We start from the raw sequence: 14,392 nt of genomic DNA, 5'->3' as shown, positions 1-14,392 counted from the left end.
TAAAAATCGGATCATCTACTCCCTTTAAATGTTGTCATTTATTTTGCACGCTTCATTAATTATTCATTCATGCAACCACGTCATCTTTTTCAAGGGAAATTACATAAAATGAATATAAGTTTTAGTCATTTTCTCAATAAATTAATTAACCTTTTTTGATCTTATAAAAAAGATAAATTTTCAAAAAACTTCCACCTTTTTGATCTTTTAATTTGAACTTGTCTTTTCTATTTTACTTTCTTTTTTACAACATGTATACTGTATTTTTAATGGATGAGTTAAATGTTTAATAGATTAAACTCAACCATTGAAAATGGTTTTAAGTGTTTGTAGGTTCTTGCTCGCATACTAAAAAAAATTATCGTTAAAAAAATCAACCATAATTAGATGATATGCTAACTTTAATGCATAAGAAGTTCAGTAGTCGTTATAGGAAAAATGGTAAAAAATGGTCGAGATGTTTTAAAAGTTAAATAACAATATACTATAATTTTTATAGATATAGAGTTGAATGTATTATAAATATATTGTTAGAATTTAGAAAAGCTTGTTTCCAAACCAACATCAAAATTAGTAGCTATTTGTTACTTAAATCATTAATTATTCTACAAATGTATATATAAAAAAGTTTATTATCTCAAACTTCCTAGTTTTACCATTGGTTATGTTAAACGAGATAAAAACCAAGGTCGGTTGCTTCTTATACAAGTGAACCTTTTTTTATCATATGAGGAAAATACTTATTGGACTAATAGCAATAATAATAGTTGTAACGATGATGATGGCCATAATAATAAGTGAAAACAAACTTAACTAATAGTAATATCATTTGTTTTGTTTTTTCATCTCTTTTTTCTTTAAACATTTTTTGAACTTGAAGAAGAAGTTTAGCCAAAATAATGCATTTTCAATTCATTTGTTGTAGTTTGCTGGTTTAAGATTATGATGTATTTTGTTGTATATTATTATCGGCGTGTTCGGTACGGAGTGTTTGAGAGCTTCTAGCTTCTAATGTTTGACAAAATTGTCTGTTTTGAACAGAAAATCCCGTTTGACACCACAAACTTTTAGCTTTTAGTTTAAACAAAATATTCCAAATCTAAATACCACTTCACATAGGGTTTAGCAAAATGTTACCAACTAGAAATTACTCGCGATCTGCTACCAGCTATTTTTGCTGAATACGTGATATATATCATAGCAACTATTTGATATAATAGAACTCTATTAAAACATTGTTTTTCTTTAGATGATGATAATATAACCACTAATACAAAAAATATGTTGTTTACATTCTTCTAGCATCCACGATCTTTTTTCTGCCGATGATATATTACTAGCTAATAGCATACTTTAAGAAATAACATTCGTATGCAATAAGAAAAAAACGATGTAAGTCATTCGAAATACAGATTAAGATATGATAGATGAAACTTTGAAAAGAAAATTGTTTGCAAAGAAGCGTTCATTTGAATATCATAAAAATTGTTTAGTAACTATGAACATACCAATCATAAGAATATGTTATTTATATGTTCTTTATATGCGTGAACATGAGTTCTACATCTTCGAACATTACTCAATACTATTATTTTCGTTCGATATTATTTTAACCATATAATTTTATTCATAAGCTGTGCAGGACTGCAGGTATACGTCTATTTTTATTTTTATATAAACCAAGGAGATTAGAAAGATCCAAAATATTTATATCAAGATTTTAAAACATGTAAATATAAAACCAGTGTTTCCATTCAACTAGTTGGTCTCTACTCTTTAAACATTATGATGATATATCAGGGCCAGAGTTGTTGACCTCCCCAAAGGCCCTGTCACCATCATTCTTAATTTCTCAACTTTCAAAATTTTCACTTGGTCAGTCCTGTTTTCACATTCGCAAAATAAGTTCCGTCAAGTGGAATGAATAATAGATCAGAATTATTTTTTGTCATAATAAATGAACCACCAAAGGAGTCGAATGAATGGAATTGGGTTGGGTAAACTTGGGTTAACATAAAACACGTCTGACTAGTGATTACAAAAACGGTGGTATTAAGATAATAACTAAATTTTAGAGTAAACAATACAAGACTCTGCATTAGAAATAAATATACAAACTATATTTCACACTATAGTATGTCCGTGCAAAGCAGCAGCGATAAATAGCTTGTCTGGCGCATAATTTCTTACGGAGAAATAATTATTAGATTCTATTATTAGTTATTATCAAATAAAAAATTACCACTTTTAAATAAACTTTTATGTTTCTAGTTTATATTTATATTGTTTGTTTATATTATTGATGTAAATTAATTAATATTGATGTCTAGTTTAAGAATATATATATATATATATATATATATATATATATATATATATATATATATATATATATATATATATATATATATAGCTGTGGTTCCTTTGGAGGACATTCAGCTCGATGACCGTCTGAATTACCTCGATGACCGTCTAAATTACATCGAGAGGCCTATGAAAATTCTGGATCAGAGAGTGAAGACTTTGAGGAACAAAGTAGTGAACTTGGTCAAAGTTTAGTGGCAACACCCGAGAGGCTCGGAGTGGACTTCAGAGCCCAAGACGAGATGCACGAGCACTACAATGACCTGTTTCCTGAGGCTGACTTCGAGGGGGAAGTCTGATTCTAGTGGCTGAGAATTGTAACATCCGATTTTCAAGTACTTCCATTTTTAGCCCTTGGTTTAATTAAACTTTGCACATTTGGTCCCTTGTTGATAAAAGTTTCGCACCTCATTCCGTATGTTGGGCGTACTTGATGGTACGTGCAATGTACTCATGAGAGTCATGTGATCGCGGGGTGCATGCTAGTACGCGGGGCGTACTAGCTTAGCTCCTAAAACCCTAGATTTGAGGGGTTTCCCCCTATATAATCCACCTTATGCCTCACTTGGACATTCCCTATCAACCTCTACTACTTACAAACCTTAATCTCGAGCCTAATCCTTGTGTGTGGAGATTTTGAAGCTTGTTGGTGATTTTGGTGCTCTTTTGTTGAAGAAGAAGACCATTGAAGAAGGTTGTGTTGCTTGCATGCTTGTGGATCTAGAAAGTACCTCAATTTGTGCATCTTTTGAATGTATAAAGTTTATACCTTGATGTGTTTCTTTCTAGATCTCCATAAATGAGTTTTTATGAGCTTTTAGTCCCAAAGCTTGGACATTTGTGAGTATGGAGTACTCCAGAGCATATTAGTTGTCATTTTATGTGTTTTAGGTCTTGTAGATTCATAAAAATGGTTGCTTGATGGTCCATTTCCAACCATGCAAGACTTTGGAGGTATTGAGTTTGGACTAAGTTAGGGTTTTACGGTTTAAGCTCTTTTCAACCATGCAAAGGCTTAAAGCTATGGACTTTATGGTTAAAGATATTCTATGGAGGTCAGATTTATGTTTCGATTGCACGTCTTAACGATTAAGACCTTTATGGAATAATTATGGGATCAGGCGACATACGCCCCATGTACCTTTGGTTGCGCCCAACGTAGCCAGGCCTGACCCCCACCTGTCTGGTTTTTTAAGTACATCCAGCATATGTGCTGGGCTGTTGACCTTTTTGCTGACTTTTGATCTTTGGTCAAGATTTAAGGTTTTGGATCATGGGAGGGGAAAAATGCTATTTTTCCCTTAAGGGGCATAGTTGTGGGATTTATTAGGCGAAGTCTAGTTCCAACAGTTCGCGTGTGAGATTTATCTATCATCAGTATCAGGTGAGTCTCCTCACTTATTCTTACCTGTGTGGTATAATAGTTGTATTTTTGATGACTAATTAGGTCTAACTGTTATTATTGTGTTATGCTTTTATGTGTGATTGAGATCGCAAATAGTCTCCAGGGTTGCTGATAACCCACAGGGCGTGTTGTTTGCCCATTGTGATTGCTTATAGTCCCCAAGGTTGCTGATAACGCTTAGTTGTTTATTTATGGTGTTTTGTATGTTGTATCTTAGGGAACTCACTAAGGTTCGTGCTTACAGTGGTTGATTATATGTGTTTTAGGTACTTATGAGGATCATGCGAAGGAGAAAGTCTGATTGTACACACTCGCTGGGAGATATGTTACTGGGATATATCTATATTTATGGAATAAACCAATCATGTTCTCTCTTATTTTTCTCAATTTGATTTTTTTTTTTTTTTTTTTTTTTTTTTTTTGCATATACAGAGATATAGTAAAGCTTCTTAAATCTTGATCTTTTGGAAAGTTAAAATTATAAATCTTAATATGATATTTTTCTACGATTAAATCTCTTAAAGTAGTATTAACATTATTCCATCAACTTGGATCATATATGTTTAAAGGGTCGTTATCTTTTTTAATATTAGTTTGTTCGTTATCATTTTCAATATTAGTTTCTTCTTTATCAATTTCAATATTAATTTGTTCATGGTTATTATTATTATCAAGATTAGTTTGTTATTGTTCATTATCAATATTTTAGCTTGTAGTTGAAATTTTTTAAAATGTCCCTTTTGGGGATTCGATAAAGCTTCTTGTTGCATTTTTATTTTCCTTTTTTAAAGCCCCTAATTCATATTTTCTCTTAGACATGATTATTAATTATTTGATTAATAATAACAATCAACAAGATACCTAAAGATGAAAAAACAATAAATTGAAAGTAATGGATTATGGATTAATGAAAATATATGGTGCTTTCCTACTTGACACAGTGAGTTAGTGACACTTGAGTTCTTGACAGCCATGCGAATAGAAGAAAATGAAAATCTAAAAATTGGAAAACTTAAATTCGTTCCAAGTTCTAACCCTAAGTCCATGATTCTATATTTTGTAATCAAAGAACAATGGATAATTTTAAAAAATTAACCCTAATTAGCTATTGTCCATGCAATTGAGGAGATAATGGGAAACTTAAAACTAAAAGATAATAAAAAACTCAAAAGTGGAAAAGTGAAAAACACATACTGTTTCAGTTAAGGGTGAGCCCCCCCTTGATTTGGACAATCGAGAATCAAAGAATGGAGAAGGAAGAATTGAGAAGACTCCGTTTCAGACTTTTAGTATTCAAGAATCGAGATTAGCGAAGAAGCCGAGAAGTAAGAATAATAAAAGGTTGTGCTTTGTCGAAATCGAATCATCGTTCACTTGTGTTTGTGGAATTGTTTATTGTTGCATGTCTAACAATCGTTTCTGTAATAGAATTACTGAATTAGCTTTAGAATTGCGGCCCTAAACCCTTACTTACTTCAACACAATGTAAGGTCGACCCTATTACACCATAGTAATTCATTGCTATCTCAGGTTATTTGGTTGGTGTTCTGTAATTGCTCAGTTTTAATTATTATTGGAATAAATGATAATGACCTCTTTCCATTTACACGTACATTATCACTATCATGTTGACAGTTAACCATATGAAATCTAAAATTTGTGTATGGTTAATGTTATTTTTCGGTTGATTGTTTACGTAGTATTCGTTTGAATGTTACTGATCTCTTTTTTATTGATCATTGTTTTTTATCCAATTTATTTTTCATGTAGTTGTTAGTTTATTAACATTAGACCTTATGACATACGAAATTCATACATACGTGATTTGTTATCATAGTTACCTTTGTTGATACTTAGATGGTCTTACAACGCATTATTATTTTTTAATACAAACATTTATGAACCATAATTGTTGGGATTTGAACCAACAAATTAAAAGCAATCTCAATCATATAAGGATCTATCTAAAAACAAGATCTATACCAAAATTTTAAGATCCAACTAGGATGTCTTAGCGGCTGTTTGGTAGCCTCTTAATTGACAAATTAAGAGATAAACTCTCAATATTGTTAAATTAAGAGTGTTTGGTAGCATATGAATAAAAGTCTCTCAATTTTATAAAAGCCTCTTAAAGTTTCAGACTTGAAATTGTATCTGGAAAAAAAAAAAGCACGTTTCCTCCCCTTTTTACCCTCATACGCTGATACACGCCTCCAAAACCACACAACCACCTTCAGATCGTCTCTTCAGTCACCTTCCACCTCCGTCCATCTCCAACACCGATCACCTCCTCCCGTCGTGTACCTCCCTAAAATCGACTCCCACCACGACTTCCGATGCAAAGCTCCCACAACATTGCCCCATTCTCCTCCCTTCCACCCTTTCTCCTACCTCTCCGATCTACAATCGTGTGCTACCTCCAGCATTGATTTCACCGCCTCCGCCAGCAACGACGACCTCATGTTGCAGGTAAGTTTTTTTCTTCTTGAAAATAGATTTTTGTAAATAGATTGGTTGTTCTTTTTTACCCCTAAAAACCAATTCTTATAAATACATCGGTTTTTTCTTCTTTTTTTTGCCCTAGAACTCGATTATTAGTCCTCGATTTTGATTTTTTTTTTTTTTTTTGTATTTCATGTCCGGTTATGTACTGGATCGTCATATGATATATGTATATGAATATTGTTTGAAATCGTAAGATAGAAGATGATAATTTGGTTGGTTAATATTGTAGATTTTAGCAAAGAAACCAACCAATTAGTTGGTGAATTGAAAATAGAACACGAAGATACCTACATTCGTGAAATGATTCATATCATATGGAGTTTGATACATAGATGATGGTGCATCATTATCTAGCAATTATGAATGAACTTTTTATGAATTGAAAGTAGTTTATACAAGTTGTAACAATTGGAGATTTTAGTAATTATTGATTCTAGCAACATACTTTGAAAAGTTGGTGATGGATTTGATATGAAGTTTCTATATATGTGTTTAAATTGTTTATTTGTTTCCTTGTTGACTTTGGATTTGCAAGTTGAAATGTTTGAAAGAAAAAAAAATAAAGGAGCTATCGTGTTTGATGTAATGATCGTCAAGGAGTACAAATCAATCATCAAGTGTTCGGTTGCAAGTTCGTTGTCATTTTTATCTCAATATTCAATGTCAAATATGTTGTTTTTTAATTTTGAAATTCTTAGGGATGTAAAAAAATGATGTTATTTTTGAAAATATATCTAAAAAATATCATTATAAATTATTGAAGATAAATTTTGATTTATGTTAATTTTGATTTTGTATGGTGTTTATATATATATATATATATATATATATATATAGGGTTAGGTTCATTTGAGACCACCTATATTTTGTGAGACCGTGAGATGCATTTTTTTTATTTTTTTTTAGTTAATTCATGTTCCGAAAATAATATTTAAAAAAAAGAATTTTTTGATTTTTCCATTTATTTTGCATTTTAAAATTATTTTTAGAATATGTACAGTGTAATATTTTATTTAGAATATTTCACGTATTTTTCAAAAAAAATAGAATTTTTTTTTAATTTTTTTAATTTTTTTTAGTTAATTCAAGTTCCGAAAAAAATATTTAAAAAAAGAATTTTTAGATTTTTCCATTTATTTTGCATTTTAAAATTATTTTTTAGAATATGTCAGTGTAATATTCTATTTAGAATATTTCACGTATTTTTCAAAAAAAAAACGGAATTTTTTTTATTTTTTTTATATTTTTTTTAGTTAATTCAAGTTCTGAAAATAATATTTAAAAAAAGAATTTTTGGATTTTTCCATTTATTTTGCATTTTAAAATTATTTTTAGATTTGGTTTCACAGTCTCACAAAATTAGAATGGTCTCAAATAAACCTGAACATATATATATATATATATATATATATATATATATATATATATATATATATATATATATATAAATTATTCAGCAAAAAATATATAAAAAGGTAAAATAATTATTTTTATAATTTAACACAACAATTCAGATGTTCCAACCAAACAACATGTTAATAATTCAGATCTTAAAAATTTAAATGATGCCAAATAGTCTCTTAATCAACCTATCAAATTACAATGAAGTGATGAACACTATACAAATAAGACCACACAAACAAATTTGAATGGTAGTTTTTATTAATAGAATTCTTCGATTATGATCTTATACGATCACAATTTTATAAAACATAAAAACAGTCTTAAATAAAAATTTTGATTTTACGATTATGATTATCAGGTTTACCAATAAAAACCCGGAGTCCAAAACTCTGAAGGGTAAAAAATGAAAATCCCAATATTATTATTATTGCACATGTATTTCCGAGTCGCACGTAATTCTATTTACAGACAGCAATACAGCAATGCAATTGCTTGCTGCTCTCATCTCCCCCACCCCGATGCGCCATTATTCAATTCATTCTCCTCTCTCTTTCTCTCTACACTCTTCGATATTCAATTTACACCTACTATGCTCGACCCCTCGTCCCTCAAAAGATTTCTTGTAATATATTCATCACCCACTCTGTATTTATGATGGATAATGACTGGTGTGGGGTTGTTCGTACATTTGTCGCTTTTCAGTTTCCACACCAATTTACCCTAATATGGAGGGCTCTCTCTTCTTAAATGACGCTTCCTCATTCCCTTTTCTTTGATTTTCTCATTTGCATTTCCCCCCGTTATCTGGACCTAACGTAGTTTTCGATACAGCTTCGGGTTTCTAATACTGTGAATGCAGTTAATGATCGTCATCATAAACTGTCGGTGAGCGAGTTATTATATTTTCTTCATCTCCTCGTTGTCAACAGAAATGATGCCGAGAGTTAACTGTGATTCCACTACTCCTATTTCTCCTTTGTCTTCCCGCCACTCAAGCTTTCAAGGGTAAGCTTTCGATTTTTACTCTCATGTTGTTTCCCAAACGTGTTTGTGTTAAAAGGGTATACGTAATTCATTCATTGTTAGGTGGGTTTCGTGTATTCTGTTTATTTTAATAATCTCGTATCAATTAAAACGAGGGCATGCTTAATTCAATCATTATCAAATGGGTAAAATTTAAAGCAACTGCTTTTGTTTGTTTTTTTCTGCGAATTGATAGTCATGTTTGTGGGAACAGTTTCTGTGTTTTAGCTTTGTTTGTTCACCAAATTTGATTGTGGGTTTGTTTTGCAGTTGTTCCTGGAATAATGGGCAGGTTAGCAAAGACGATCATGGGTCAGTAGACATGGCGCCAAGACCTTCCTACAATTTCCCCCCAGTTAGTCTTCATCTTACGATTACTTTTAGGGTTGATGAATTTGCAATTCTTCTTTTGAATGTCAATGATCCAAAATATTATTTTCTACTGTATCTTTGACACAGGATGCTAAATTGGGGAAAATATTGCTCGATCAATCCTCTGTTTGGTCGGAATCAGAGACGACACCATGTTCGACTTCGTTTTCTTCCATTGCTTCAAACGCGACCCCAAATTCAAAGGTTATTTTCTAGCGGATGCCTCTTTTTTTAGCTCGTATATGTTTATTCAACTTATCTTTGATGAATCTGCACACAGTCATCAATGGAATTGGTGAAAGAGATCACATCTCTTGAAACAGAAATAGCTCATTTGGAAAGTTATCTTCTTTCACTCTACCGGACAGCTTTTAAGCAGCAGGTTCATAGCATCCCTTCCAAGGAGTCCAAACTAAACTCTGAAGCTTGGTTAACTGGTTACCATGGTCAAATCCCCCCTCTCCAGGAGGGACTAAATCGTCATTCTACCCTTCCAAATTCATCATCTAAAAAAGTAAGTTTTAAACTGATCTTATCAGTTATCATATCCCCCACACCCCTCCATTTGACTTTCGAGTAATTGCAGGAGAGGAAAACTGCACGTAGCCTTGGGGATCACCTTGAAAGTCCTTATACCGAAAATACCCTTATTGATGGTCCTGATCGGCTTTCTGAAGATTTGATCAGATGCATATCTTCTATCTACTGTAAGCTTGGGGACCAAAATCAAAGTGGACCTTCTGTTTCTTCTGCTTCATCTCTGTCTTCTTCGGGTACATATTGTACTAGAAATCTTTCTGATACATGGAGTCCTTATTGCACTGAGAGAGCTTCATGGGACAGTAAAAATGTAGGGGTAAAAGAGGAAAAAGGGCCGTATGCTAAGATGATTGAAGTCTTAAAAATAGGTGTCGATGATGATGGCTTCAGTTATGCTGCAAGGATGCTAAAACGATTCAGGTAATTCCAAATTTCTAATCGTTAACTTCAATGGTTTTTAATTTTGGGTATTTGTTCTAATTAGTTTTTAAATCGTGTAGAACATTGGTCAAGAAACTTGAGAGCGTTGACCCTGTGAAAATGAAGCGTGAACAAAAGCTCGCATTTTGGATCAATGTTCATAACGCTTTGGTGATGCATGTAAGTCTTTGTTTGTCAAAATGTCCAAAATACCCTTCAAAAGTAATTTGCATTTTTCGAAAAGATTAATTTTGGATTTTTCATTTAGACATTTTTGAAAGAGACGTGATTTATGGGTTACTTGTTGAAACGGTGTTATGTGTTTTTATTTTATGCAGGCATATTTAGCATATGGAACTCACAGTAACACGAAAAGTAATTCCATTTTAAAGGTATAACATGTGCAACTCGTTTTTCTTTCATTTCATTCGCATTAATAAATAAATAATCCATTTGTCTTAATTAAAATTATGTGTTCTTGTACTTCAGGCAACTTACAACATTGGAGGACAATCCATCAACGCATACATTATACAGATTGCTATATTAGGAATCAAACCGCACTTTAGAGCACCGGTTTGCCTCTTATTTATTTCAGACACCATTTTTTAACATTCAATGTAACAAAAAGAATTATTACATTAATTAATAATGGCAATGATATTCTTTTCTTCCTTCGTTTTGACCATTCAATATTTTCTTTGTGGGTCCCATTAAATGAATATATGGACTAAAATTAATACGAACGAATGATTTTCTTTTTGGTATGATTACTAATGTAAGTATGAAAACAGTGGCTACAGTCACTGCTATCTCCAGGGAGGAAGATGAAGATGGAGACTAGTAAACATGCTTACGCCATTGATTACCCTGAGCCACTTGTCCATTTTGCCCTTTCTTTAGGGGTGTTTTCTGACCCTGCGGTATGCAAATTATTTAGATATTTACATGTCTGCTATCTGTGGTGTACTGTGTACTGTGTACTGTCTGCTGATGATGGGTTTTTGAATGTAGGTTCGTATCTACAACGCGAAGAATGTGTTTCAGGATCTAAGGATTGCTAAAGAAGAGTTTATACAATCAACGGTGTATATGAACAAAGAAACTAAAATATACCTACCGAAAATTTTGTATTATTTTGCAAAAGATATGGCATTGAGCATGGCAAGTCTTTTGGAGATAGTTAATGCATGTTTGTTGGAAAAACAAGAGAAAGGTGTGAAAATGAGTGTGAAAGGTAAACCTGAAAAATACGTATATTGGTTGTCGCAGAGTTGTATATTTCGATACGTGATTCATCAAGGCACGGTTGAAGGAAGATTGTCGGTTTGATTTAAGTTTTTCTTTATTTTTGTGCATTTGTGAAGATTAGATAACATTTATTCTCTTGTTTTTAATAGAGATTTTAGGGTGTATAGAATTGTTTTAAGGATTATGAATAGTGCTTGAAAAACACCATTAGTGTTCATATATTTGTCTTTTTTTGGGAGATCAATATGTGTATTGTATATGTAGATGACGTAGTTATGAGCATTCATGTCTTTTATCATGAGTGAGTCCTTGTTGTGTCTTATTGGGTGAGATAAAAATTAGCAAATGTTGTCATCTTGAAACGTATTACATCTTGAGTATAATATATGTCAAATGTAGTATCTTGAGTATAATATATGTCAAATGTAGTACAAAGCTATCATGTTATGTCAACTGTTGGATTAATGTATCTAAGGTGATAACTAAATTGATATACTCTTAAGAATAAAAACAAAACCATTTTTGGATTGTCCTCATAACCAGAAATAGTAATGAATAATATTAGAAGAGAGAATAAATGATTTATTAATTTATTATGTCATTAATAAATTAATTAGAAATTGTTTAAAATTTATTTAGATCTAATTGGAAATTAAATTTTGGTTAATTAGAGTTAATTAGAGGTACAAGGGTTGGATTGGAGTTGTTCAATAGTTGAGCAAATGAGAGATTCTAAAACCCTCTTCATTTGGACGGTTTTGAGGCTCCTTTAGAAGGGGTTTTGGAAGCCTCGTTAACTGATAGGGATATTTGATTAAATCTGAATATTTTAATATTCAAATTGTAACACCAAGTTCCAAGTATATACTTCTTTTATTGTTATGGAATTCAAACTCAAAAGGGAAAAAAAAAATTCGATAGCCACGTGGTGGTGATATTAGTACCACAGCGTGGTGTTAATATGTTGGCCACATCGCGTCGACCATTTTATGTTAAACCCTAATTACGGGGCTTGTGCCATATTTAAGGGAAGTGAGGGATATGGTTTGCACACTCTCAACCTCCATCACCTCCTTTTCATCCTAAAAAAAACCGAGCCTCCTTTTTGACATTTGTGAGCTTCTGAGGTGTTTTTGGTGTCTTAAAGAAGAAGGAAGAGCTTTCGGTGCATATATCCAGTTTCAATGCCTCATTACATCTTCTAGCATATACTTTGGACCTTTATGAGTATTCAAGCTCCAAGCTTAATGATTCTTTGTCCCTAGATCTAGACTTTCATGCATTATTCTCATTGTTTAGGCTAGTTGGAGTGTTGGGGTTCCATAAATTTGGCAACTTTATGAATCCTTAGAGTCCATTTATAGTTAAAGAAGCTAGATATGAAGTTTGGTAGAGTTTTGAACTCATACACGAGGTTTTGACCACTTTTTCACCTTTATGCCCTAACTTGAGCTCAAGACGTGCATAGGACATGCATGTCTGTAAAACATCGCTTTTTATGATCCTTTATGTAACGTCCCAAAAATTTGTAGTAAAATTTTATTTTTAAAACATCAAACCCATAAAAACAAGTTATTCCAAAACCAATCAAGTTGAATATATCAATTAAACATTAGAATAAAAATCACAAATAACCAATGCGGAATAAACTCTGGGGGATGTTATGCAGTCACGTTGGGCCTTCCCTTTGGAACTGGAAGTACCTGAAACCATAAACATGAAACTGTAAGCATAAATCTTAGTGAGTTCTCCAAAATACCACATACCATACATAGAATAGAGAATGCCATGTGCCAAGCATAGTCTTACAATTACTATCATGCCATAACTCGCATCATGATCTTTCATTACCAAGCTAGGGGCCAAAACCCAGGTCTTACAAACAAGTGTCAAGAGCTACTTCCTGGTCTTTCATGCAAGTATCATAAAGACAACTAGCATCCTACATATAACTTCCATGGTCCAAACCCTAGTCTTGCATAAAATTACCGGGAGCCATATCCAGTTCTTTCATACAATTGCCCGGGGCCACCACCTAGTCTTCCTACATAACATAACCCAGTGGGCCGATATTGGTGCCTTCGACCTGCAAGTACAGTGAGGAGACTCACCTCGATCGATAAACAAATAAATCTCACACACGAGTCGATGGTGCTGAAGTCTCTCCGACTAATCATATCCAAAACCAAACCCTAATTAGAAATTAAGGTAATACCCTACTTAATAGGTACGAATACCAATACTAGCCCCCATTTGGGCAAAAGACTATTTTGCACTTCTGAGTCCTTAACCCCTCACAATTAACCAAAGGTCAAACTAGTCAAAAAGTCAAAGATTAACACCCAGTTGACCTATGCCTTGCATAACCAATCTACGCCCTATGTACTTAGAGTATACCCTACGTACTTAGAGAACGCCCTATGTAGTACGTTGTTAAGCTATTTCCATTTTTAGCTCTTAATCCTCAAAGACCAACCATATATTGCTCAAACCTGGTCCTAATAAACATCTAGAGTGATAAAGGTCCTAACTTTATGCCTTTTCATGGCTAATAAAGCTCAAATCCAAACTTTAGTTTCCTAACAACTTCTAATATCCAAAAAACTCTTGCATGAATGAATAAGGACAGCCAAGATCCCATTTTTATGACTCCTCATTCTCAGAAATCACAAGGAATGACAACTACAAGGCATGGAGTAGCTTATACTCAGAAGACATAAGATTATGGGACCAAAGGGCATGAAAATCAAGAATCTAAAGAGATCTAACATATGGACCAACAAGATTCAAACTTTATACCTCTTGGAAGATGTTGAAAGAGAGTAGAGTCTGGATCTACAAGCCTTGGACTCCCCAAGCACACCTTTAATGACTTCTTTCTTCACAAAACACACAAGGAAACACTAAAATGCTTCAAAACACTCACAAGATGGCTAGGGTTTGGAGTTATATTCTTAAGAGGATAAATGTTGATGATAAGAAGGGCCTCAATGGGTTAGATTCCTTAAATAGACCTCAAAACCCCAAAATTAGGGCTTTTACCCTGTGCAGTTATGCCTTGCATAACATAAGATACACCTTACGTAGCTCTCTAAAAATGCGTCCCTT

General features: G+C 32.7%; 1 protein-coding gene across 2 annotated transcripts; it reads left to right on the top strand.

The window, feature by feature from the left end:
- The first annotated feature begins 8,162 nt into the window (after positions 1-8,162).
- On the top strand, positions 8,163-11,566 carry LOC145012120 (uncharacterized). Of its 2 annotated transcripts, XM_078970899.1 has the most exons (11): positions 8,163-8,683; positions 8,972-9,056; positions 9,161-9,277; positions 9,354-9,587; positions 9,660-9,846; positions 9,928-10,033; positions 10,114-10,213; positions 10,372-10,425; positions 10,523-10,609; positions 10,828-10,956; positions 11,048-11,566. In XM_078970899.1, exons 1-11 carry the CDS (start codon positions 8,610-8,612, stop codon positions 11,363-11,365), a joined length of 1,491 nt encoding a protein of 496 aa, XP_078827025.1. In that variant the 5' UTR covers positions 8,163-8,609; the 3' UTR covers positions 11,366-11,566. The 2 variants fall into 2 exon arrangements, with proteins under 2 accessions (XP_078827025.1, XP_078827024.1); XM_078970898.1 differs by having other exon boundaries at positions 8,164-8,683; positions 9,660-10,033.
- The last annotated feature ends 2,826 nt before the right edge of the window (positions 11,567-14,392 follow it).

The sequence above is a fragment of the Lactuca saligna genome, chromosome 8, assembly GCF_052625555.1.
Source record: "Lactuca saligna cultivar CGN05327 chromosome 8, ASM5262555v1, whole genome shotgun sequence".
Classification (NCBI taxonomy): domain Eukaryota; kingdom Viridiplantae; phylum Streptophyta; class Magnoliopsida; order Asterales; family Asteraceae; genus Lactuca; species Lactuca saligna.
This window is presented reverse-complemented; position numbering and strand designations above follow the sequence as displayed.